Source organism: Saimiri boliviensis, chromosome 17 (genome assembly GCF_048565385.1).
Source record: "Saimiri boliviensis isolate mSaiBol1 chromosome 17, mSaiBol1.pri, whole genome shotgun sequence".
Classification (NCBI taxonomy): domain Eukaryota; kingdom Metazoa; phylum Chordata; class Mammalia; order Primates; family Cebidae; genus Saimiri; species Saimiri boliviensis.
Window position 1 is genome coordinate 1,530,279 of NC_133465.1, and position 27,886 is coordinate 1,558,164.

General features: G+C 44.2%; 1 protein-coding gene and 1 long non-coding RNA gene across 2 annotated transcripts; one reads left to right on the top strand and one right to left on the bottom strand.

Annotated features, from left to right (window-relative positions):
• The first annotated feature begins 5,236 nt into the window (after positions 1-5,236).
• On the top strand, positions 5,237-7,081 carry LOC101028834 (C-C motif chemokine 3-like 1). The gene is made up of 3 exons (XM_003929059.4): positions 5,237-5,401; positions 6,078-6,192; positions 6,590-7,081. The coding sequence occupies exons 1-3, from the start codon at positions 5,326-5,328 to the stop codon at positions 6,678-6,680; spliced, it is 282 nt and encodes a 93-aa protein (XP_003929108.1). The 5' UTR covers positions 5,237-5,325; the 3' UTR covers positions 6,681-7,081.
• Positions 7,082-21,133: 14,052 nt separating this feature from the next.
• Positions 21,134-27,837, bottom strand: LOC104651567 (uncharacterized). The gene is made up of 3 exons (XR_745010.3): positions 27,701-27,837; positions 22,003-22,110; positions 21,134-21,605 (listed from the first exon to the last, which is right to left on the bottom strand). It is a non-coding gene; the product is annotated as an uncharacterized LOC104651567 (long non-coding RNA).
• Positions 27,838-27,886: the final 49 nt, after the last annotated feature.

The following is a 27,886-nucleotide window of genomic DNA, read 5'->3' on the forward strand; positions in this document are numbered from 1 at the left end:
CTGCCACATGCAAGAAGCGGCCAGAGCAAATGACAAGGACTAGGGCAGGAAACAAGGGGTTGGCTGCAGAAAGAAGGGGCTGTGTCAATGAGACATTGTCTGTCTGGGATGCTAGACAGGAGACTCCAGGGTGCTGCTTCGGCCGGCATCAAAGGCAGGGCCCACACCTGCTGAAACCTGACCACAAAGACCATCTATGAGAACAGGAGGCCAAAGCTGGGCCAAACAAGGTGTCATGATCAGTGAACCCATCCCTGGGGCACCTGCTGCCAAAGAAGATAGCAGAGGGTGACACTCGGGAAATTGGAGCCTCGGGACCAGAATCTGGAAGGAAAGTAATGCCCAGCCTCAAAGCATGGGCAGCAGCACACAGTAGGGAGGCCGGCGGAGCAGTGCAAGGCCAAGACACCGCAGAGGACAAACTGCTCAGCCAGGATTCCCTGCACTCGAGACTGGGGTGCTCTGCTGGACTGAGGTGGGGCCTCCCAGAGGCTGAAATGAGCCAGAACTCTGGGGCACAAATCACCTCTCTCCGTGCTGAAGGATCCACACTGTTGACTGCTGGCTAATTTCCGTCACCACCACCTAAGGAATCTTGGGTGCTCGGTTTCCCAAAGATCAAGACTGTGACGACACAGCCCTTCTCTCTCTCTTCCCTTTTTCTTTTTCTTTTTCTTTCTTTCTGTTTTTTTCTTTGTTTCTTTTCTTTTTCTTTCTTTCTGTTTTTTTCTTTCTTTCTTTCTTTTTCTTTCTTTCTCTTTCTCTTCCTCTTTCCTTTCTTTCTTTCTCTTTCTATTTAAAGCAAATCATAACCTTTTAGATTCAAGTTACTGAAAACTTCTTTGTATGAGTTTAACTTACATTTCTCTTCCAAATTGCATCTTTATCAGCACCCTCAATTCTCTCTCTCTCTCTCTCTCTCTCTCTGTCTTTTTTTTTTTTTTTTTGAGATGGAGTCTCACTGTTGCCCAGGCTGGGGTGCAGTGGTGCAGTCTCCACTCACCGCAATCTCCTGGGTTCAGGCAATTCTCCTGCCTCAGCCTCCTGAGTCGCTGGGACTACAGGCATGTGCCACCACACTCAGCTAATTTTTTGTATGTTGATATTCTCTCTGTCTCTCTCTCTCTCTCTCTCTCTCTCTCTCTCTGTGTGTGTGTGTGTGTGTGTGTGTGTGTGTGTGTTCTTTTAAGTTCAGGGATACACGTGCAGGTTTGTTGCATAGATAAACTTGTGTCATGGGGGTTTGGTGTACAGATTATTTCGTCCCCCAGGTATTAAGCTTGGTACCCATTAGTTATTTTTCCTCATCCTCTCCCTCCTCCCTCTCACCATGGCCTTTTTTAATCCTACCTCTCCCATTAGTATTTCAACTCCATAGTGAGAGTTCAGGCATAACACATATTGTTAGTCAAATCGGTTATTTATTTAGTCATGAAATATATGTTATTATGCTTCACTATATATCAGGCATTGTGGTTATCACTGGAGATACATTGGTAAATAACACAGACAGTAGAATATAAAACTGACCAATTCCATCTGTATGACCCTGGGCACGTCACTTCAACTGGGAACATTAATTTACCACCTGGAAAATGTCTAAGACCCTCCCAATTCAACCATCCTATGCCTCCCTTACATTATTCATTCAACATATATTAAGTGAGCACATGCTATGCTTGTGACTATATTTCAATCCAAGCAAAAACACATAGCAAAGGGCTATTTCCCGGTTTGTGGATTGATAGGGAAAGTCTTACAAATATATAAACACTGAGATAGAATTATACATTCAATAAATCATCTTTATTAAAAAGAACACAATGATAAGAAATAGAGGCTAGATCAGGAGCTTCATCATGTTATAATCATCATGTGCTAGGATTTGGTTTAAATTAACCGACAAGACATGGTCTAAAGTTGGTCTAAAATCTGAGAAAACACTCTTTAAAAATCAGCCATTATAGGATTGTTGTGAGAATCAAATATAATAAGTTGTGGTACAAGATGTGTAGCGTGTGGTACCTAGAATCAGACTGCCTGGATGTGAATCCCTGCTCTGCTAGTCATCAGCTTTACGGTCACAGGAAAATTGCTTAACTGTTTTCTCCGCTGAACAGGTTTCTTCACCTGTTCAGCTGAAGAAGTATCATAGTAACTAAATCGTAGGGTTGTTTTGACTATTAAGAGTTCAAACATGGCCGGGCGCGGTGGCTCAAGCCTGTAATCCCAGCACTTTGGGAGGCCGAGGCGGGTGGATCACAAGATCAAGAGATCGAGACCATCCTGGTCAACGAGGTGAAACCCCGTCTCTACTAAAAATACAAAAAATTAGCTGGGCATGGTGGCGCGTGCCTGTAATCCCAGCTACTCAGGAGGCTGAGGCAGGAGAACTGCCTGAGCCCAGGAGGCGGAGGTTGCGGTGAGCCGAGATCGCGCCGAGCCGAGATCGCGCCATTGCACTCCAGCCTGGGTAACAAGAGCGAAACTCCGTCTCAAAAAAAAAAAAAAAAAAAAAAAAAAAAAAAGAGTTCAAACATGTAAATCCCTATTGTTAAAATTTGCACATGGTGGTCACTCGATAAGTATTACTTATTGTGAACTAAAATTTGTGTAGTTACTAATCTATCATTAGCATGAAATAAAAGTTTGTTTTCAAACTCCCACATTGCCTTTATTAAACTATAAACTTCTCGAGAAAATAAATTAAAATAAAATCAACGGGACATGGTCTAGATTTTTGAAGAGCAAATGACATCGGAAACTAATTATGACACACTGGGTTGTGATCACAGGAGGTAGAGGATGCCCCGTATCAGAAAACTGACTGATTCAGCAGTTCCCATTTCCTTTTCTCACTCTCCTCAACTCATCGAAGCCAGCTCTCAGAAACGGAATCACGAGTACGGTGGGGGTTCCCCTAACAAGTGAGTAAGGGAACGCAATTTGGGGTATCAACCGAGAGCTTGGAGGCAGAGGGTGGGGGGAGAAGGAGGCGTTGCCTGTGATGTGGGTTTCTAATGAAACAGGTGGCAAAGTCGCCTTTATTTGGAATTGGTAGCAATATGGGAAGATACGTGGATGCCGAAACGCCAGTGAAACCTATCATGGCCCCTGATCTTGCCTCTGCTTCTCCTACCTCAAGACTGGCATTAGCACTCATTGGGGTAGGATGGAAACAGAGCTCACGTGTGTTAAAAGACCTAAACTCTATACGTAGACACAGGAAGGACAGAATTCTAAAGGCGTGGCCCCACTTGGCTTCCGCCCTCCGTCGTTCTCCAGTATCAAACATATCAACTCTAACCCCTTTGGGGGAGTTCAAGTCCTGTCTTAGTTTGGTCCCAATTTAGCTTTATCGTCCATATGCACCCCCACTGCTCTGCAGCTCCACCGAAGCAGCCCCTCTTTCCTCCAAGCCCATAATGTCACACACAGGACTCTGCATCAGCTAGCCCTCCACTGCCCACCCCTCTATAGATGCCTGAATCCAGGGCAGTCATCCAGACACAGCTAAAGTTCCATCCCTTCCATGAAGGCTTCTCCGCCCTCTGGTGGAAGGTCACCTCTTCCCCTCGTGGGGTTCTGAGCTTTCATTTCTTTTTCTACCAGGAGTCTTAGCATACTATGCTAAGTGCTACAATTACCTGTCCACGTACTACTCTACCTGCCCCTATGAGACCAGGGGCAGCTCAGAAGCAAAGGCCATTAAAACCAACTAAATCTATTTCTCATTATAAAGTGAGGTATGCTGATTGATTATGAAAGAATAAAATAATAAAGTATGGAAAAGAAAAAAAAAGCATATAATCTGGCTGAGAAGGTAAAGACCTTTCCATACCACTGAAATTACATTTTGAAAAGAATAAGGAAAAACCTGCTTCAGTTTGGCATGATTTATGTAAATATAGTATAAGATCCTTAAAATGGTTCAAAGAATTGGGAAAACAAGAGTTCATTTTGGCAAAGGCCATTGAACAGAAACTTTAGCAAATTTATCAATGATTTCTTTCAGATTAAACTACTGACCACAACCCACTTTTCAGCCAGTGATGTTGTGAATGTTTTAAAACAAAATTAGTTCACAAATTCGTGGGCTGGCCAAGAAGGTAATATAGTCTCACTAAATAAAATGAGAAAAATTCAGAAAAAGGAAAAACATAAGAAAATTAATCACCCATGGATCTATCACACAAATATAAGCACTATTCATTCTTTAAGCCATGTATTTCCAAGACTTTTTATTTTTTCCATGTCTAGGGTTGGCATGAAATATATATATATATATATATATATATATATATGTGTGTGTGTGTGTGTGTGTGTGTATATATATTTGTACAATTCTTCAAATTTTGTAGAATTTGTATAATGTTGTATCTTGCTTTGTTTTTAACCACTAACGTTATAAACATATTTGTACCACTGCATTCATTTTAGGGACTTAAGAATATGTCATCTAGTGGATATACCATAATTTGATCATTCCCTGATACAGAAAAGTTCAGCTTTGCTTATTTTAGAGTTAAAAATGATGCTAGATCAGGTATCTTTATGTTCAAAGGTGGTACCATATTTGGGTTGTTTCCACGGAACTCCTTACTAGAAATGCTTTTTCTTGGTTAATAACTATAAATATTTCTAGGCACTTGACATACTGACACCCACCTCTAAAGTATTTATATGATCCACAACTAGTGTTTAACCCAGTTCCCTAGTCATTCTGTGACTAAGAAGTAGACAAATGACTGAAACGTGACTTCATGCTTTCGATTCCTCTGACTTTCATTCAGTGCCTTGCCTCTGGGAGGAGGGAGGATTGTGGAGCCCTCCACAGCATCAGCCCATCGACCTTATCCCTGTGGTCAGAGCGGCTGAGAAAGCAGAATTGCAGCTCTGTGCGAAGGAATGGAGCTAGAGAGTTCATGCATAGACCAGTTCTTATAAGAAGGGACCAGCTAAAAATAGACTTGACATGCATTCCTCTTCACACTCACAGGAGAAACCATTTCCTCATGAAGCTGGAACCAGTCATGAGTTGAGAGCTGAGAGTTAGAGAATAGCTCAGAGATGCTATTCTTGGATATCCTGAGCCCCTGTGGTCACTACAGGCCCTGAATTATGCAACACTCAGCATGACAGCATCACTATGCTTAAAAATTTCCCTCCTCACCCCCAGATTCCATTTCCCCATCTGCCAGGGTTGCCTATAAAGAGAAGAAGAGATGGCTTCAGACTTCAGAAGGACGCAGGCAGCAGAGAGTGGCCAGTCCCTTCTTGGCTCTGCAGACACTCGAGCCCACATTCCATCACCTGCTCAGAATCATGAAGGTTTCTGCTGCTGCCCTGGCCTTCCTACTCTGCGTCATGGCTCTCTGCAGCCAGGTCCTCTCTGTACCACGTGAGTCCATGTTGTTGTGGCTATCACCACTCTCTGGCCACGGTTAGACCACATCAGTCTTTTCTTGTGGCCTGAGAGACTCCAAGAGAAAAGAGAGAACTTGTTAACATCTTGGTCTTTCTTTTCAGGACTTTATTTTTCATCTCTATAAGCTGTCTTAGCCATCCTAGTCTCCAGATATGAGACTCTAGGCACAGGCAGGGGAAGTACAGTCCCTTGTACAGATAGAAAAGCAGGGTTCGAAACAAATCAGTTTGCAAGAGGCGGAATCCAGGGCTGGTTACTTCCCATTGAGGTCTGTTATTCACCCTCCAGCTCACCTTAGATCTCCCAGGAGCTCTGTCCCTTGAATGTCTTATGAGAGATGTCCAAGGCTTCTCTTGGGCTGGGGTATGACTTCCTGAACCAGACAAAATTCTCTGAAGAGCGCTAAGAGAACAGTCCGTTCAGGTATCTGGATCACACAGAGAAACAGAGAACCCACTATGAAGAGTCCAGGGGAAGGAAGAATAGAGACAGAAACAAAGACAGAGACATTTCTCAGCAAAAATGCCCAAATGCCATCCAGTCACTTGGTCTGAGCAAGGCTACCTTCCTCCCCTGCCTGGGGATCAGAAGCTACCTGGCCTTTTCTTGTGAGCTGTACCTCGGACTCATTCTCTGCCTTTCTCCACAGCTGGTGCGGACACCCCGACTGCCTGCTGCTTCAGCTACATCTCCCGGAAGATTCCACAGAATTTCATAGCTGACTACTTTGAGACCAGCAGCCAGTGCTCCAAGCCCGGTGTCATGTAAGTACCAGTCTTCCTGCTCACCTCTAGGGAGGTAGAGAGGGTCTGGGTGAGGCCGAGATGGGTCAGAAGGCCACTCCGGAAAGGGCCAGCCTCCCAGAGCCTATCAGGGATACAGGACCCAGGGCTCCAAGGTGTGCCTTGACTTGGGGCTGGAGTGGGGTGGGTGTTACAGAGTCAGGAAGGGCTTCCCCAGCTCAGAGGAAAGGGACAGGAAGAAGGAAGCAGGACCCTCTGGGGCCGCCTCTGTGAGTCACTGAGAGCAGCTCTCTAGACGGAGATAGGCAGGGGTTCCCGGAGAGAGCAAGCAGACCCTGAACTGCCCAGGACAGAGAGACGGATGAAGGGGCCATGGTGGGCCCAGGATTCCCCTGCTGAATTCCTCCCTTCTTCACAGCTTCCTAACCAAGAGAGGCCGGCAGGTCTGTGCTGACCCCAACCAGGAGTGGGTCCAGAAATACGTCAGCGACCTGGAGCTGAATGCCTGAGGGGCCCAGAAGCTTCTAGGCCCAGCGACCTCGGCGGGCCCAGTGGGGAGCAGGAACCTGAGTCTTGGAAACATCCCTGTGGCCTCCACAGCTACCTCTCCTATGGACTGGTTGTGGCCAAACAGCCACACTACGGGACTCTTCTTAACTTAAACTTTAATTTATTTATACTATTTAGTTTTATAATTTATTTTCAAGTGCACAGCATGTTTGTGATTGCTTGTTCCGAGAATCCCTCCTGTCCCCTCCCTCTTCTCTCACACTGTGTTTGGTGACAACCAAGTGGCTGTCATTGGCCTGCTGTAGGCGGTCATGGTACCAAAGCCACCACGGTACCAGTATGAATCAGCTGCTTTTGTTATCATATTTGAAACAATAAAGATGCTCTTTTAAAAGATAAACCAGTATTGAGTTGGGTTTTGTTTTTCTGGCAAGTCAAAACCACCGGTTAAGAGGAATCACAGGCAAAGATTAGGAAGATGTGCGACAGAGGGAACTTGGGAGAGATGGGCAGTAGGCCCAGAGTCATCCGCTTTACAATGGGGGCACAGTGCTGGAACACTGCAACTACGAACATGTTCTAAGTTAAATCGTAATATGCATGCTCTAGGAGAATTCCTCTGCTTTAGGAGAATTTATTACTTGAATGGACACCGTTAAGCAGAGTATTCTGAAGTGTCTGTTCATGATGAATCAAGCTTTTAATAGCAATTACCTACATTTTTGAGGCTTCCTTCTACTGAGTGCTTTTTATGCATTGTTCATTTATTTTTACCAATGCAGTAAGTAGTACAGCTTAGGTACTATTAGTATCTCCATTTGACAGAAAAGTATCCCAGGGCTCAGAAAGGTTAGGCAACTTGGCTGAGGTTACACAGCAGGTAAACAGTACAACTGAGTTCCAAAACTGGGCTTTTATTGAACTACAGACCATGCTCTTAGCCACTGACCAAATTATTTCCCAAAAGATGATCCATCCATATTCTAATCTTACCCTATTCTTTAACGGATGATATTTCATGCATTGCAACCACTTTCTGGTCAGGATTCTGAGTTGACATAGAGTGTTTGAGTGTAGAGTGTTTGACATAAGCTACTATGTCAGAATCTTTAGGTATGGACCTGGAAGCTGACATGTTTATCAAGCTTATGAAGTGTTCCATAGCATTCTAATGACTGAGAACCACTGTCAACAGAATTCACCACTATTCTCTAAATATGGTAACTATCTGTGTATGGCAGCAGGTGTATTATACATCATTTCTCTAGAATCTGCACTCTACAAAATAAATAACTAATGTTTAAAAAGGAGAGGACAACCAGCTTCTGTGTGGAGCAGAATTCTCTTTATAAGTTTACTGTGGAAGGTATGTTATTTAACAGATGGATTGCTTGCATTATAAGTTCAATAAATGCATACTAAGCTAGGGTCCTTTTTGCAGAAGGAAGAGAGATTCAAAATATTTGTGTGAAAACCAAATGTGTTTTTATGAGCTATGCTTATTCCATTTTGTTCAAAATAGTCTAATTCTTGTGTCCAAACATGTTTACAATAGCAGTGTTCAAACTCTTTAAAGCATAACTAAACACTACTACTTAGCAAATATTAAAATGCACATACTATGTGACCTACATCCCATTTGACCTGGTCCCATTTCTAGGAATCTGTTTTACAGAAATGCTGCCAAAAGATAAGAATATGTAGACATGAGGGTATTCTTTGCAGTATGGTTGGTAAAGAGCAAGCAAATGCAAACAGTCATCAGTAGGGGATTAACTAGCAGAGGATTAAGATGTCCATCAATGGAATATTCTGCAGTCAGTAAAAAAAAATAACACACATCTAAATCTATGGAAAGTGTCCATAATATTATATGCAAAAGGTATATCTGTTTACATTCAGCATATTTATATATACTCTCTATACATGCTACAGAACTATCTATAAAGGACATTATTTTGTTTTTATTTTTAAAAGCCATATACACATATATATTTACATAGGCAAATTATGGAAAGATACACTTCAAATTATTGTCATTTCTTGAGGAAATGAGTTTTTTTTTTTTTTTTTTAAGAATGAAGGTTTTTTTCTTTTTATGTTCTGCACTTTTAAAACTTTGAGTTATGGACCGAGCATGGTGGCTCAAGCCTGTAATCCCAGCACTTTGGGAGGCCGAGGCGGGCGGATCAAGAGGTCGAGATCGAGACCATTCTGGCCAACATGGTGAAACCCCGTCTCTACTAAAAATACAAAAATTAGCTGGGCGTGGTGGCAGGTACCTGTAGTCCCAGCTACTCAGGAGGCTGAGGCAGGAGAATTGCTTGAACCCGGGAGGCAGAGGTTGCAGTGAGCTGAGATCGCGCGATTGCACTCCAACCTGGTGCCTGGCAACAGAGCGAGACTCTGTCTCAAAAAAACAAAAACAAAAACAAACAAAAAAAAAACTTCGAGTTGTTTTCCGATTAGCTTGCATAGCTTACATCTCCGGTCTCATCTTATCCTATTTTTTGATGGGTGATATTCTAGCCACCAAAACCATCTTCTGGTAGGGATTCTGAGCTGATGCAGAGAGGGTAGAGCTCAGCCTGGCTTACAGAGTTTTGATGCCATGATGGTTTTCATATAATGAGGGTACAGCAGCAAACACATCCTTTGGAGAAGGTTTCTCTCTCTCTCTCTCTCTCTCTCTCTCTCTCTCTCTCTTTCTCTCTCTCTCTTTCTCTCTCTCTCTCTCTCTCTCTCACACACACACACACACACACACACGAGCAGCCTTTGTCCTCATAAATGCAGTGAAGGTGTCATCATTCATTTTTTATTGGCTTTCAGGAAAAAATATAGGGGCACACAAAATTTGCCTGCACTGAATTGTTTCTCAAGATCCGGAAACCCAAAGTTTAATCATGCCCAACACTCTCTAAATACAAGTGTTAATACAAGCAGAACAAGTTGAATGAAGATCCCTGTGAGGGAATGGGAGAATGGGAATTCCATTTTTAAGCAGTTCAGCCTGTCTGGCAGTCCCTAGCTCTTCTCTTTGGCGGAATGTCCTCCATGGACAATCTGAGATGTGCAATGTGGAGGAGCTGCTTTCTGGAGACTGCTGACTTCCTGTCTGTGTGAGTTAGCCTGAGGTTGCCTCAGGTATTGTGTAATCCATGACTGTTTGGAGCCAATCTTACGGTTTCTTTGGCAATGTGACTCCCTTCTAATGTTCATAGGCTACTATTTGCTTCTCATCAATGTATGGGCTAGGTAGCCAGAAGCAGAGAGGTTGCCAGTTGCATAGTTTGCATTTGCATTTTAACTGGAGTTGGGGATATGCACTTTCCAGCACAGACCTCACCACGGTTGTCACCCCTACCTCCCAGCCCCTGATGACAGACCTCTGCCTGCATCTTGGCCCATGTGGAGGTGATGAATATTTGACCCTTGGTCTTGTTAAGTCTCTCATCTTCCTGTCTCTGCTCATGCTAACTTTATCTTAGAGTAGAAAATCCTGCATTTATAGTCCTTCAGGTCTGCGGATTACTGGGTTCTCAGTCAACAGGTTGGAAGGGCCTTTTTTAGCAAGTTGAATTTCTTCCTTTTTCAATTTCAAATGAGCCCATTTCCAAGTAGCCTAAACTCTTTCTTAAAGGACCTTACTGCTGTAATACATAGCTACTAAACTCCAATATTCAGAATCTTTTCTATCAAATTCCTTAATGCTGCAGACTTAGTATTTGGCACAGGCTTTTAGCACCAAAGTGAGACAGACCATAGTTCAGCCAGCATGTGCAATACCTGCTAATGGGTATCGCACAACGTAGTGCCCAGACAGGACAGCACCGTGAATATCATCTGGAAACATGGTATGAACACACATTCTCAGCGCCACATCACTTCTTAATGGACCAGAGCCCAGCAAACTGTGTTTTAACAAGGCTCCAGGTAATTCTGATGCATGTAAGTTTTAAAAATCACTTCCATTTAACAAGGTCCTCACCAAATTACCTCCTGCTTTCTCATTTCAGCCAGTTCCACACTTCAGTCAGGACCTGTGACTTTTAACAGATCCCGCATCTCTGTACTGATACAGATCTCTCTATCGTTCAGAATGCTGGCAGTTTCCAGGCAGAAAACAAATAAGCAAACCAAACTCAAAGAGGCTTGAGTAAACGCACCTTGTGGCTCCAAGACTGTGAGGTATAAAAGTGGCCCTAGTGCCGAGCAAGGCTGGACGCAGCAGCCCTGTGGCATCTCGTGGGTCTGCTTTGCTTCTCTTTCTGATCTGCCTTTCCTGTGGGAGGCCCCTGGTGGCTGCCAGTACCTGCCAGTGTTACATGAATCCTTATTCATTGTCTGCAGGGAAGAGTGAGTCTGTGTTTCCATTGGAAAAAACATCACTAGGCCCTTTCGGATTTGACGGACTTAGGAACCCAATTCCTAACCAATCGCTGTGATCATGGGGATGGGTTTCATTGATTTGCTTAAGTTAATCAAGGCACATAAGTTGAATCTTTGGGTTTAATGAATTTTACAAAAACTTAAAGCCTGAGAATTATGGGGAAGAATTTCCCCCGAGAAAATAGATGACCAACATCTATTCTGCATGTTTTCCTGACGCCAGAAACTCACATTTTCACTCTATGTATTTGTCTTTCACTAACAATGAAAACATGTTTCACTACAATGTGTTTGTCTTTTTCCTGTTAATTTTTGTCTTGATTAGTAAAAGGCACTAGTACTTGGTGTGTGATAAACATCTCTTCTCCTTTGCTCTCTAGATTAGAAACTATTAGTTGTCCACCTTCCTGAATTACTTTCTTTTTAAGAAGATGCTGACTTGTGTTATTTCCTGTTGCCCAATGAACGACTATTGCCCAAATCTAGAGCAAAAGAGACATAAGATCTTCATGATGTCAAGGTAACCACTAGAAAATGGGGCTACATACCCACTCCAGAACATACTGAGAGAGATAGAACCGGCCCTGCCACAAGCACACCTTCCTTCATACCAGCCAAAGATGGTGCACTGAGGATGCAGGAGGAGGGGACAGAATTCTTAGAGCAATGAGTCATCAGTAGAAATTGCCCATATTAAGGAAGAGAGGGGAGTGTTTACATGGTGGATCGACAAAGTGGTAGACAAGAAGACTGCACGCCAACAGGACACTTCATACTTGCAGTTTTTATTCCTCCTCTTTCCTGGGAGCTGCACCCACAAAAACACATGAAGTGGGATTGACCGCATCCTGGATCATGATTAAAACAAGCCGATTTGCATCCTGAGGTTTTTAAACTTACCATAACTTAAGCATTTCCCATATCATTGCATTGTTTGTAAAGGCTGCCTAATAGCCAATCAAGGGAAGATACCATAATTTTCTTAGCCATTTTCCATATCATAGGTAATTTAAATTGGGTCCAATTTTAAGATGTTATAAATATGCTAGGGGCCAAATACACTTATGCATGGTTCTTTTTTTGATATTTGAACTTATTTCTACAGAGACTAGATTCCTAGACATGGACCCTCTTGGTCAAAGGCTCAGAACATTTATTTCAAGGTTCCTTATGCATATTAGCACCCATATTAAACATATCCTTAGGTCCTTTGCTTAGTGCATATCTGTCTTGAAAGAACAGTCTGAATGTCTGAAAGCCTAGCTGTACTGTCATTGCTCTGTAGCGCAGGCTTCGCTATAGCTCTGTCCATCTGTGTGTGGTTTAAGTTGGGCTGTGCTACTCGGGACTCCTGGCATTACTGCATAAGTCAGGTCTACACCATTAGAACAGCTGTGGGATAACACAGAAGTTTCTGCTCTGCCAGGGGAAACTATGACTACAGAGCTTTAGTGAGAAAGAACTAGCTAAGTGTGGTCCAGGGGTGACACCACTATCTCACCTCCTCTTACTGTGGAAACCACTTCCCCATAAACAGCCCCAAGACAAGAAGCGAACCCTTGAATACTCTTGCAGATACCCTGAGCCCTGTGGTTACCCAAGACCCCCTTGCATATGCAAGTCAACAAGACACCACTGTGCTCAAAAACATCCTCTTGCATCAGCCCCAGTTTCCATCTTCTCATGTCTCAGGGCTCACCTCGTAAGAGAAGAGGACACCGCTTGGACCCGAGAAGGGGGCTGGCGACTGACTGCCCAAGCCCTGTCCTCTTCTGCCCACACTCTTGGGCCCTCACATCCTCCTCCCTCTTCACGGCCCCCTGTTCCCGGGCCTCCTCTCTCGTCTGTCTTCCTTCTGCCTTTTGCTGTTGTTTCCCTCACTCTCTAGCCGGGGTCGAAGCACATCACCAAAGTCCAAGGACAGAGGTGCGCAAGTGAAACAGAGAGTTTCCTAAGGGATTTTCAAAATGCCCTGGGCCATCTGCTCAGGGAGATTTTCTTCCCTCGAGAGTTTTCACTGTCTATTTGATAAACCTTAAAAGCAGGGTACGATCTTATCCTACTTAGGGAAGGAGAAGATTGAGTAGGTTTCCATAAGGGGCAGCACCCGGCTATAATGGCTCATCAGTGGCCAGTGGAGTCATAAAATCGCCACAGATCTGCCTCACAGGGGATTTGCAGAGATGGTCTCTTGCTGGAAAAATCTCTTCTTAGACCATATTATGTTCCCCAAGTAGAGCTGGAATAAGAGGCAGACTATTTTATTAGCTGCAATTCCTACAGAGGCAGAGGGAGACCAAATCTAAGACTCAAACAGAAACGGAAGGGAAACGTAGTGAAACAAGACATCCCCAACTTCCTGCCAGTTCTTCTCCCCCCACATCCCCAACTTCCTTCTTGTTCTTCTCATCCCCAAATCATCCCTTGAACAGTGCCGTATCCATCTACTTTCTTCTGATTTTATCACTGGGTAGGAGTTGGCTCACTCGTCCCCAGTGAAAAATGACTCAGGGTCCTGTTGCTCCTTCCCTGAGAATACCCAGGTCCCCAAACACCCAAGCATCTGCTGCTTTTTCTATGACCCTCAGAAGACCCCTAGCAAGATGATAGATGGCCATTGTGAAACTAACAGCTGATGCCAGGTAAGGGCTGGTGCTCTTGCCCATCTCTAGAGAGAGGCAGGGCTAAGGGGGGGGGGTAGCCTGCAAGGGCACCAGCTGGCATGAGAGTTATCCTGGGGACCTCGAGCCTTTGAGGCCCTATGTGGTGGTGGGAAGCAGGGAAGGGCCATAGGGGTGTTTTCTTGCCTGACCCGGGGTCTGCATGGAACCACAGAGGGAAGAGAGGAAGAAGTGTTAGCAGGAGGAGGCTGCCTGAGGAGCCCCCCTGAGCCACTGAGGCAAGGTCTAGGGAGCTGAGGTTGGGCAAAGAGTCCTGAGCAAGTGGACAGGCCTTACGCTTGCCAAGGCAGAGAGGGGAAGCCAGCATGGGACCAGGAACTCCCTTGCTGATTCCTCAATTTTTACAACTCTGTCTTTTTTAACAGCTTTCAGAATGAAAGTGGCTGAAGCTGGCAGGTCTGTGCCAACCCCAGTTCCGGTGCCAAGTGCATCATTGACTTCAGAGTCAAATTCCTGAGTGACCTGGAAGCAAAAAGACACAGTTACATTTGTGGGCAGATTAGGAAGCAGGGACCCGGGCCCTAGGGACCCCTTCAATTCCTATCTAAGCAATAACACCCTGGGACTCTTCTTAGCATGCATTTTAATTTATCTAGATTATTTAATTTTTGTGATGTATTTCTGTGTGTCCTTGACTGCTTATTGGAAGGGACCCCACAACGCTCTCTACACCCCTTCCTTGGCCCCTGCGTCACCGTCACACAGTGGTTGACACATATTCAGACGCATGGCTGTTCTTTGCAGCTCTCATGCAAGGTGGGTGGCTACGTTCGGCTTTTTCTATAGGACATTGTTCCAAAGCTGTCAACCAACAAATATTTATAGAACATGATTTAACATTTCTGTGTTCCACTATGTAAAACAATGAGTTCATTTTGAGTAAAGCAGTCTTAAAATGTTGGTGATTCTATTGGCTTTGTTTTGTGACAAAACAAGGGCGTGTGCTGGGAGGAGGGAAGAGTTGAGAAGTCTGAAGAGGGGAAGTCAACAGGAAGGAAATGGCAGTAATGCCTCTCCCCAATAATGAAACACTATTTTATAAAACAATGATTATTTTATAAAATATTATGCACCCAGTGTATAACGCATAGGCACTGAGTAAATTCATGCTTGATATATATATTCATGCATTTAAGTTTATTTTTCTCACGAATCAAGCTCTCTTGAAAATTATTCATTGTCCTTCAAATTCTAACAATGCCTCCAAGGGCTAAGTACTATTAATATTCCCATTTGGCAGAAGAGGAACTGTTATCTCAGAGAGTTAGAACAACTTATCCATGGTCATGCAGCGAATAAATAGTGTAACTAATATGCAAACCTATGAGCATCTCAAGGCCATCTGGGATTGTTGATTAAAATGCTCACAAGAGAATTGGGTTTGTATGTGGGAATCTAGATTTTTACCAAACCCCCAAGTGATATATATGCAGACTAAAGACCAAAAACTACTGAATTTGCCAATAAGACTTTTTTTTTTGAGTTGGAGTCTCACTCTGTCACCCAGGCTGGAGTACAGTGGTGTGATCTCGGCTCATTGTAACCTCCGCCTCCCAGGTTCAAGTGATCCTCCTATCTCAGCCTCTCAAGTAGCTGGGATTACAGGTGCATGTCACCATACTCGGCTAATTTTTGTATTTTTAGTGGAAGTGGTGCTTCACTATGTTGGCCAGGCTGATCTTGAACTCCTGACCTTGAGAGATCTGCCTGCCTCAGCCTCTCAAAGTGCCGGGATTACAGGCACAAGTCACTGCACCTGGCCTCAATAAGAATTTAACCACTCTTTTAGAAATAAGATGCACATGGTAATAGATATCTTACCTGGGTATTATTTCCCTAGAATCCATGCTCCACAAAATCAGTGGTTAACATTAGAGAAAGGAAAGACGGTCAGACAGTATATACAACAAGACGTCTATTGTGAATGCAGAATTATTTGACGGATTGCCTCGACTGAGGTGAAGAAACTATGGTCCTCAGAACAAATCTAGCACGACCCCTGTTTTTTAAATAAAGTTTTATTGAAACACAGCCACCCCCACTCTTTCACCTATTATCTATCACAGCTTTCCCAAGACAAAGGTGAAGTCACATAGTTGCAACAGACATTATACAGGTATTATTTGACTTACGACCTATGCAACTTACAACCATTCGACTTTATGACCACAATCACTAGCCACAAGTGCTCCGTGTCTGGCAGCACAAACGTTGCCCAGCTGGGCGTAGGACAATGCAGACCAGCTTCCGGCAGCACTACCATCTCCGCGTGCACCATTTCCACTGTTATCCCAGACTCGGTACAGCAATTTGTGTTTTGTGTCTTGGAAATTTTTCATCAAACCCCTCCCAAGATGTCTACCAAGAGGAATTGCCAATAAAATGTTTCGTACATGTTTATATATTTTGATATGTTTTGCAATTGGGAAAATGTTTCCTATGGTATTTTTTACACCTGTATTTTGTATTTTTGTAGGCACCTGTATTTTGTAATTTTGTATGTTTTGCAAATATTAAACCAGTTGTACTGGTAATGCAGTGTTTTACTTAAACCTGACGAATGTAAAAATAAGAAACAAAATGGTGTAGAGATGATACAAATGGCATAAAATGAACAAAGAAAATTATGATATATAACAATAATGAAAGAAAACTATGATAAAATATGACTTAAAGATTTTTGTAACATCATTTCACAGTACTGTACATATGCCCTACTCAACTTACGACCAAAACATGTTACGACCGGTCTGTCGGACCCAATCGTGGTCATAAGTCGAGCACTGGCTGTGTAGCCCACAAAGACGTCAATATTTACTATCTGGCCTTTTATAGAAAACGTTTTCTAACTCCTGGCCTCTGTTATATTTTTAAGTATAAGAAAGTTAGACTGAGTCAGGATTCCTTCTGTAAAATGCAACAGGAAGAAATTCAACATACTTGTGAGAAATGCAAAATATATTAACCTTTTGATAAGCACCACTTTGTGTGTTTTAAACAATCTATTTTTTAGTATCAAAAAGTGAAATCTTGGTAATTAGCATTCTTGAAGAGCAATGACACAGTCTGCAGAAAAATTTTAAATTTACGTACTCTTCAATCTAGCTTATTTCTAGGAATCTATTTCAAGAAACACTATCTAAAGAAACAAACTAGGGCCAGGCACGGTGGCTCACTCCTGTAATCCCTGTACTTTGGAGGCCAAAGCAGGTGGATAGCTTGAGGTCAGCAGTTCGAGACCAGTCTGGCCAACATGGTGAACCCTCATCTCTACTAACATACAAAAATCTGCCAGGCATGGTGGCAGGTGCCTGTAATCCCAGCTACTTGGGAGGCTGAGACAAGAGAATTGCTTGAACCAGGGAGGCAGAGGTTGCAGTTAGCTGAGATTGTGCCACTGCACTCCAGCCTGGGTGACAGAGTGAGACTGTGTCTCAAAAACAAACAAAAAGACACAAAGTGTTGGCACATGGCTGTTCTTTGCGGCTCTGTTTGTAAAAACAACCAATAGAAATAAATTCTTTAAACGATGCACAGTTTAAACCATCATGGTATAGCCACATAATAAGCACGAAATTACTGAAAAGAATGAAGTAGATATACATACTGAAATGAAAGGTGGCTATGATATTAATGCAAAACTATGTATACAGAACATACATTCCAAATGTGTATCTCTATACCAACATCTATATTACCACATAGTTATTACATAAGAAAGTTAGATATAGATACTAGTTGGGTTCCAAGTTCTTTCTCTTTCAACCTTAAAGGACTCTTTGGAAAAGCAACCCCTCTGGTAATTCGTGGTATTTTAAGCCCATCAACGTTGCTTATTATAGACATTGATCGGCTCAAACAAATCAGTAAATCTTTGTGGCTTCCCTAAGCCATTAAGATTAATTAAGATATGGGTTGGCGAACTTGCTCTGTAAAAGGCTAAATAGTAACTCTTTCAGGTTTTGTGGATCATACAGTCTCTTTCACAACTACTCAGCTCTGCTTTGTTGTGTGAAAATAGCTATAAACAATATACAAACAAAGGAGCCCAGCTGGATTCCAATAAAACTTTTTTATGGACACTAAAACTCAAATTTCATACAAGTCTTATATTTCTCAAAATATTCTTCTTTTGGTTTTCAATCACTTAAAATGTAAAAACCTCCTAGCTTGCAGGCCATATGAAAACAGGTAGTCAGCAGGCACGGTGGCTCACGCCTATAACCCCAGCATTTTGGGAGGCAGAGGTGGGTGGATCACAAGGTCAGGAATTGGAGACCAGCCTGGCCAACATAGTGAAACCTCGTCTCTACTAAAAATACAAAAATTAGTCAGGCATGGTGGCACATGCCTGTAGTCCCAGCTACTCAGGAGGCTGAGGCAGGAGAATTGCTTGAACCAGAGAGGCGGAGGTTGAGGTGAGCCGAGATTGTGCCACTGCACTACAGCCTGGGCGACAGTGCAAGACTCCATCTCAAAGAAAAACAAAACCAAACAACAACAAAAAAAAACAGGTAGTCGGTCAAATTGGGCCCAAAGGCCATAGTTTGCTGATCCGTGGGTTAAGAGATGGAGATGGGCTCTTAATCCAAGCCAGCCAGACCAATAAAAGTGGACCTCAGGCTCTTGGCTCAAGATTGACATTCTCTTCCCAATCCACATTGCTCTGGAAGTTTTCGGAAGCTATTCTGCCAATAGAGTAGGACAAATATATTATAGCTTTGTTCTAGAATGGAGTTCTCAAATGCAGGGAGATCAGAAATTCAGAAAGACATATATAGTCTGTGGAGAAACAAGGACCACTGAATCAAGTTTTATTGGAAGCTAATTCTATTTCTTGAAGCTTCAGTTACGTGAACTCACAAGTTCCCTTTATCATTTAAGCCAAATCGAGTTACTTTTTCTGACATTGTGACTTAAGCCATCCCTAACTAATACAGACTGACTGCAATATTATAAGTCATAGGTCCCCAAATGTAGAACTGACTGAGGGTAGTAGCTGAGGTCAAAGTCCGTGGGGACACCTCTGGTTAGCAAAACAGCTGGTTACCCCATCGCCTGTTATATATTCTAAAGCCATCTGCCAGCCAAGATTTTAATAAAAACGAAAACCCAAGGTATTGGAGACTGTTTCTTGCATCAGTCTTAGTAAGACCCGTTAAGAAAGAAATTTACTTTGAAACTGACTCTGATGGCAGAGAAGGGGGAGAAAAAGTAGTTTTTAAGAGAAGTATATTTTCTGCTTGCTGCCTGAAAACCAAACGGATTAAGAAACCAGTGATGTGGAGCTTGCAGGACTACAAGAGCAGAGTTCCCCACTCCAAGCTAATGTTAACATAAGCAGAAATGAGGCGGTGAAAGACGAGACAGGAGGGGAAAAGTAGGTCCTGAAGCACCCTGTCCACCTCCTTCTCAGATCCCTCCTTGTAAATATTTACCTCGATGATAAAATGAATGTATTAGTCAGTTATCCAGAGAAACACAAACAATAGGCTATTTCTCTCGAAGAATATAGATATATATTCTATCAATGGTCAATGTTGATACAGATATAAATACGGAGATATTTATTAGGGGAATTGGCTGACACAGTTATGGAAGCCAAGAAGTCCTGCCATCTGCAAGCTGGAGAACCAGGAGAGCCAGTGGTGTGATTCAGTCCAAAGGCCTGAGAACCAGGGCAACAGATGTCGTCAGTGCTGGTGCAAGTCCAAAGACCTGAGAAGGGGTCAGAAAGAGGAGGCGATGGTACAAGTCCCCGTCTGAGTCTGAAGGCTCAAGAATTGGGACCGTAACTGTGAGAGGACAGGAGAAGATGGATGTCCCAGCTCAAATGCAGACAGCAGAATCACCCTTCCTCGGGCTTTTTGTTCTGTTTGGGACCTCAGTGAATTGGATGGTGCCTGCCTGCATTGGTGAGGGCAGATCTTCTTTAGTCTTCTGATGCTAATCTCTTCCAGAACACCACACAGACACACTCAGAAATGATGTTTATCAGCTATCTGGGTATCCCTTAGCTTAGCCCAGTTGACGCATAAAATTAACCATCGCAATGAACAGTCGTGATCTTTGTGAAGGTGCAGCCGTATTCATCAGAGGCTGGGAGCTAAAGAGAGTGGCCTTCACACCTGTGGCATCGTTTCAACAGCCGGGGGCGATGCGGTGTCAATGCAACGGGGAGCCGGTCGGCAGTGGAAGAGATGACCACAGAGCTCTCGGTGCTGTGCTGGAGGAGAGGTGTTAAAAACCCACTTCTAGAAATAACTGTATCTGATAGAGTCTCTGCTTATGACTAACCATCCAATGGAATGAACCCAAAATAACTAGCTCAGATGCCTTCAAAAATGGGGACGGAGTTGCATTTGCATCCAAAACCCTAAGGCTCGCTAAAAACACCCTACGAGCACACACCAACAGTGATTCTCAAACTCGGCTGTGTGCTAACACCCCCTGGGAGTTTTTAAATTACTGACGCCAGGCCCCACCTAAGCCCAGTTAAATTCTTAACTTTGGATGTGAGGCCCTGGCGCTGGAATTTTTCAAAGCTCTCCTAAGCGATTCTGATGTGAATTCAAGGTTGAGAAGCCCTGTTCTACACTTAAGCCAATCAACAGACACCTCCAACCGGGAATAGATGACTCTATAAGCGGTATTCCTTCTTTGGAGGGTTGCCAGATACAATTTAGGATACCCTATTAAATTCGAGTTTCAGATAAAGAACAGATAATTTTTTTCATACAAGTAGGTCCCAAATATTGCATGGGATATACTTACACTAAAAAAGTATCTATTCTGTTTTGGTTTTTTTTTTTTTTTTTTTTTTTTTTTTTTGCTGACTCTGGCCACCCCAACCCCAAGCCGCATCTCAGGTAGTCATGGGAAACGTCCTCCCGAAAAGCAGAGTGGAGAACAAAGATAGCATGACCGAGGCTTTCAGCCAACTTCCAGGTAAGGAGTCCTTGCCAGGATGCGAATGGTGTTTGCTAGACTTTCACTAATGTAAGTTCCCAGTCCAGAACCCAGCATTTTGTAAGGCCTCAACAGATGTTAGCCATCATTCTGAGGAAAGCTTTATTTATGAAAATGAGCTTGTGTGCATAAATAGGCCTCGCAGTCTCATTCTGGTATTCATTTAGGTAGAAAATTTTCCTATGGCATTTCAGTGACAATATGGTTTGTAAAATAATGGTGTCTGCTTCAACTTTTCAGGAAAGTATCTCCAGGGAAACGTCTGGCATGACTCTAGAAGTACTCAGTCCCTATCTTGTGGTTTCTGCCCCTTTTCCTATCTCCCTACTCCTGCCCCAGAATTCCTGTCAATCTGTGATTCTGATTAGGCGAAACAAAATCAATAGAGTCGTCACAAGGAGAATGCTGGTTTACCTTTTATGTAAGTGCTGCCAATATATTAAAAGGTGGTGCTGAGCAAAACCATTCAATAAGCATTTGTCATTTGATACATATGGTACCGTGTCTGCGGAGAAAGCAAATCACACTGTCTGATCCACGTAGTGAATGTGTGAAGAGTCGGAGGGAGAGGATGAAGACAATGTCATGAGATGTCAGAGAAAATACTAATTTCATAATGCAGTAGAATGAAATATGATGCATAAATTAAAACTAAAGTGAGTTAATGTGGCTGGGCATAGCAGATGGAACTCTCAGAAGAGGTGGTCTCCAGGGTGGTGGGATCATTGCCCTGGCTCAGGCTCCTGCTCCCTCCTGGCCTCACCAAAGCCACTGGGTCCTCACAGCTTCTGCGGCCCCTGAGCATTCAGGTGTTTGATGTATTTCTTGACCCACTCCTTACTGGGGTTGGCACAGATGTGCCGGCCTTTCTTGGTTAGGAAGCTGTGGAGAAGGGAAGAAGCGTTAAGCGCTGCCGGATTCAGCAGGGGGATCCTGTGGCCCTTCCATCCTTCTCTGTCCCAGGCATCCCAGGGCCTGTCCTCATTCTTGTAAAATCTCCCCTTCACTTTGGGGTCCCCAGGCCTTCCCCAGGGGTCTCAGGTGGGCTTCCTCAGAAGGCCAACTCCTGTTGTCACCTCTGCTCTCTTCCCTCTGCCCAGGGGTGGTCCTTCAGGACTCTGCGGGCCCCAGGCCAGGTCAGAAAACACTGCAGGGGCCTCCCCCATAGTCCAGCACCTTGATGGGCCCTAGAGAGCTGAGTACTCTGAGGGGACCTCACCCCAGAACTCCCAGCCTTTCTCCCGAGCGGTGGGTAGGACTGCTGGCACTTACACGATACCTGGATTGAAGCAATAGCGGTTGGTTGGAAAATAGTCAACTATGAATTTTTGCGGAACCCGACGGGAGGTGTAGGAGAAGCAGCAGAACCGGCTGTACGTGGTGTCAACTGCAAGAGAGCGGACGGAAAGATCCCAAGTCATTGTTCAGAAGGCAGGCCAGCTGCCCGGGTCCCTTTCCTTGAGCGTCAGGAAGAACTAGGATAGAGCACTGCTTGGGGTGGGGATGTGGGGAAATAGAGATCCAGAAGGCAGCTGGCGTGTCTTCTTTTCCCTGACATTTTAATTTCTGCATCTTTCCCTCTTTTGTTCTTTCTCATTCTCTATCTTGGTTCTGGGTCTCTGTGTCTCTCTACTGGAAATTTACTTTTCTGAACAAACTGTTTCTCATCCCATCTCTCCTTGGGGACTTCCATCTGAATTCTTAAGGAGAGCCAAGGCCACACCACTGAGAACCAACTGGACCCAAATCCTCCGCCTTGTCCAAATCCCTGTGGGCATCCATTTTCTCATCTATGGAATGAGACTCACTGTCCCTCTGTCTTCCAGAGCAGGAGAATAGAATTGCTGAAACCCCTTAGGAAGAAAAATTCTCCTCGGGAAATGGTCCCTGAAATTCCTCTGAAGTTCTCTACTTGGAGATCTCAGGGATAGACTTGGGCAGTGGGGTCCAAGCCATGGCCAGAGAGTGGGGGCACAAGAGCGGGTCTGGGGGCAGAGGGCCTCAGTGAAGGAAAGGACAGCAGGGGCGGCTGCGGGGGTCCCCAGGATGCTGGGCAGACTGTGAGTTCACCTGGCAGCCGGGTAGAGCTGAACTCGGGACTGTAGCTGCTGCCTCCTTCTGGGGTCTCAGCCATCTCTTCTCTTTACAGGCAGCCCAGGGATATTAGAAGATACAAACGTGGGGAGACCGAGGAGGAATTTTGTTTTCTTTTTTCATTTTCTTAACTTTTAAATTCAGGGGTACATATGCAGGCGTGTTACATAGGTCAACTCACGTCATGGAGTTTGTTGTACAGATTATTTCATCACCCAGACGTTAAGCCTAGTACCCATCAGTTATTTTACCTGATCCTCTCCGAAGGGGAAATTTTTTCATCATGAGATTGGTGTCATGCTGTGCATTGTACAAACTAGGAGAGCTTCAGCTCACCACAAAGTGAGAGGGGGTGAGACGTCGGTGTCACCCTGAGACTGGGTTAGCTGATGCCTTCTCAGAAGGGCAGATCTGTAGATAAAGGCTTTCTCCCATGGAGCTGAACCTTCTGATAGCGCCCCCCCCCCCCCGCTGTTCCAACAGCATAGATGTGCCACGAATGGTAATGCCGGAGAGTCGTGAGAAGCACAACCCAAGAAAAAAACCATGCCCTGGCTGGAGAGAGCAGAACTCAGGAAATGCTACCAGAGGGGCAAGGAGGAGGCTGCCTTCCAGACATTGGCTTGTTGAACCTCTACAGTATCCCAGTCCCTGGGTTAGCTGGGTCAGCTGGGGGCCAGTATGAATGATGAGCCTTTAAAAGTTGTTACCCTTCGATCAGCAAGGTGCTCTGCCAGGGTTCTAGCCTATGGATATAAACATAAAGATGCACGAAAGCTTATTTGTTACCATTAAAAGATGATGTACAATGAAATAAATTATGGCATATTCACCTCTTGTAATATTAATTAATCCTTAAAAACTGAGAAAGTAGATAAATTAGAGCCAGACATGGTGGCTCATGCCTGTAATACCAGCACTTTGAGAGGCCAAGGTGGGAAGATTGCTTGAGCCCAGGAGTGTGAGACCAACCTGGGTAACAGTGAGACTCTGTCTCTACAAAGTTTTTTAAGTAGCTGGGCATGGCTGTAGTTCTAGGTACTTGGGAGGCTGAGGTAGGAAGATTGCTCCAGTCCAGGAAGTCAAGCCTACAGTGAGCTGTAATCATGCCACTGCACTCCAGTCTGGGCAACAGAGTGAGACCTTGTCTCAAATACATACATACATACATACATACATACATACATACAAACATTTAAACAGGTAGTCCTCCCAGAATTTAACAGTGCAATTGTGTCATCAAGAACTCAGGCTTCTTAAAACATGTCCCCTTTCCCCATCATTTTGTTGGCTTTTCTTATTTGAGCTTATCTCCTCGTGGTCACAGAATGGCTGCTGCTTTCTTGGTCATCACATCTTCACAATGTCTCATCCTCAAGCTTACGAGGGGGTCTCGTCGGAATACAGAAAGAGCAATGTTACTAGTATTTTTAATTCAAATAGCTTCTTATGTGGTTTGTAGTGTGAACTATAGATTATACCCAAAAGTAGTAAAAGCTAATTTTGAAAACACACAAAATACAGAAAAGAATAAAAACTCATTTAGGATCTCGATGCTGGGTAGGTGACAGGCAAATGCAAGTGAGGATGTGGGAGTTTTCCTCCGCATTCCCCATTGTGGCATATATGAATTCTGATGCAAAATCTGAACAAAAAATTCTGTCGAAGGCAGGAAAAATTCTAGTACCCAAACTTAGCCACGTTTTTGTTTTCAACAGTTCTGTATATTGCTTTCCAGTGCAGTTTTTTTCTGGGATCGTGCTAGTACTATTTGCTTTTTTCCTTCTTCTTACTGTGTCTGGTGAGGGAAGACATTACTGTTGTCATGACATAGCCTTCAATGTTGTATCTTTTTATTTATACAGCCATGCATCGCTTAATGACAAGAATACATCTGAGAAGCTTGTTGCTAGTTGGTTTTGCGATTGTGGGAATATCATAGAGTGCACTGAAGCAAACCTAGATGGTGTAGTCTACTATACAACTAAGCTGTATGGTATAGCCTGTTGCTCCTAGGCTACAAACTTGTAAAGCATACTACGGTACTGAATATTGTAGGCAACTGTAATATAATGGTAAGTACTTGTGTAACTAAACATGGGAAAGGTATAGTACAAATACAGAATTATAATCTTATGGGACCACCATTGTATAACATATGTGGTTTGTCATTGACTAAATCATTGTTACGCAGCACATGACAGCTACCTAATTTACCCAACCTAGTACATTGATATGATCATGCACAACTGTACCATATGTGGATTGGTTTCCATTTTATCTTTTTTTTTATTATTTTTTAAGATGGAGTCTCACTCTGTTGCCCGTGATGGAGTACAGGGGTGTGATCCCAGCTCAGTGCAACCTCCACCTCCCAGGTTCAAGTGATTCTTCTTCTACCTCAGCCTCCTGTGTAGCTGGAACTACAGGCATGCACCACCACGCCCAGCTAATTTTTGTATTTTCAGTAGAGACGGGATTTCACCATGTTGGCCAGGCTGGGCTCTAACTCCTGACCTCAGGTGATCCACTTGCCTTGGCCTCCCAAAGTGCTGGGATTACAGGTGTGAGTCACTGCACCTGACCAATTTTTCATTGTTATAAATTGTGCCAAACATCTTATTCAAAAAACTATCCCTAAGTGAGGTTATCTCTATAGCATATTTTTCTAGCTGTAGGCTTCCTGGGGCAGGGGGAAATAAGGGCATTTAAGGCTTTTGATTTATATAGATACCCCATATTTAATGCATATTCATGTCTATCACCCAGTGTCAAACCCAATGATGGCATATTGCAGGGACCTATGAATGTTCAATGAATCAAACAGTTGTTAAAAGACTGGTCCCATCATTCTTGTTATTCCTGTAGTCCAGACTTTCCCTATTTCATTCTGCCCATTTGGGTCTGGATCAAACACAACTCTAGCTACTCAAGATTCTGTGACATTGTCTTATATGTCACTTCTGTGTAACTGAAACACAACACTAGAAATATCTGTTCCATAGGAGGAAATGACCATAGGACCACTCACAAATAGAGCTGTTCTTGACAGAAGGTACCAGCTAAGCTTGGCCTCTTGGTGACATCAATTCTTGACTTCCCCCTCATGAGTTAACCATTTCTTAGAAGCACTCTGATTAACACGATGTCATGGTCCAGGGTGTGGTTTAAGTGTGACTTGTGCTGCCCAGAACACTGTGGCATCACCATTTACATCACACCATGTGGTCGAAGGAGCTGCAGCACAGGATCTGCTCTGTGGAGGAAACATTAATCTGAAGATCTCTCCGCGTACATATGACTCCAACACTAACATCTCACCTTCTCTCACTATCAAAAACATTTCTGCACATTCAGCCCCAAGAAGTGAGCAATTGAGCTGTTCTTGTACATCCTGAACCTCTGGGGGACTCAAGGTACCCCAACATGTGCAGCTCAGAGCATGGCACCATGCACTTCACATCTTCCCCTCTGGTCATCCCCAGCCTCCAGCTCCTCATGGTTTAGAGTTGCCTATAAAGAAATGGGAACACAGCTTGGACCCCAGGAGGATATAGGCAGCAGTGAATGCCCAGTCCTGTATTGACATTGCGCACCCTCCTCTGCCTGGCCAACGCTGAACAGGTCTCCCTTGGTGCCCTTGTTGACAACCATCTCCTCCCCATGGCCCTCAGCTCACAAGTCTTATCTGTCGCATGAGACTCTCTTGACCCTTGTCCTTTCTTCATTTTAGAATTGTTTCCTCTATGCTCTGGACAGACATATAAGCCATATCACTGAATTCCTGTGGATTAAGATTCTCTAAGTAAATTCAGAGAACTTCTCAAAGGGGTTCAAAGTGTTCTGGGCTATTTTCCAAGGACTTAGATATCTCATCTAGATCTGAAAGGCAGGAGAGGGCTAGGACCCATTTTTAATTGGGAAAACTGAGGCCTAACCCAGTCATTAACAAGATGCAGACTCTGGGTCTAGTTGGCTCCTCGGGTGAGGAAGTGGCAGAGCTCCCTCAGATCTCCCGAGAAGCTCTACGTCTAGAGCCATTTACAGAAGACAGTCTCTTGCTGGGAAAAGTCTCTGTAGACGAAGCAAGTGATGGATCAATGCAGGGGATGCCTCCTTTGACCGATTCACCCCAGGGACAGACAAGGTTTAGTCTGGGCACGTGCTAAACTGCTTGCTTGCCTCTGCCACACTACTGGCTCACAGAGACTTCAAAGCGCCAAGACTGCAGCGTCCAGCCGCCCCTCCTGGACCTTGCTTCAAGTGTCAGAAACCTGGCCACTGGGTCAAGGAATGCCTGCAGCCCAGGATTCCTCCTAAGCCCTGCCCTATCTGCAGGCATCCACTGGAAGCTGGGCTGTCTGACTCACGTCACTGCTTCTCTGCTTGGCAGCTAAAGACCGACACTGTCCAAACATCTCGGAGGCCCCCTGGACCATCACGGACACTGAGCTTTGGGTAACTCTTACGGTGGAGGGTCGTCCATCCTGTTCTTAATCAATACAGGGGCTCCGCACTCCACTCTCACCTGTCTCCTTGGCCTCCATAACTGTTGCAGGAATTGACAGCGAGGCCTCCAGGCCTCTCACAACTCCCCAAGCCTGGTGTCAATTCGGCCAGCACGCCTTTCCACATTCTTTCCTAATCATATCCACTTATCCAGTTCCCTTTAGGCCAAGATAGCCTAACGAAATTGTCTGCCTCCTGAACTACTCCTGGGCTACAGCCACCCCTAATTGCTGCCTTCCCCCCCGAACCCATGGCTCCCTCCATAGATCCCCTTAAGTCTCCCTCCCTTAACCCTGGGGGGGTGTGGGACCCCACCTCTCCATCCATCCATAATGCCAAACCCCTGTCCTCTCCCCAGCTTCTCTAAAACTCACCCGAATTCCTGAGGAACCTTATATGCCCTGCTCCTGTCCATCTTGCCTCTTCCTTCACGCTGCGTGCCAAGACATTTCCTGGTTCCATCCCCAGCTCCCACCCCTGACTCTCTTCTAAAGTAAACTAGTAACCTTCTTTTCCAAGGTACCCCACGTAACTTCTCTGCCTATTCCTCCTGCTCCCTT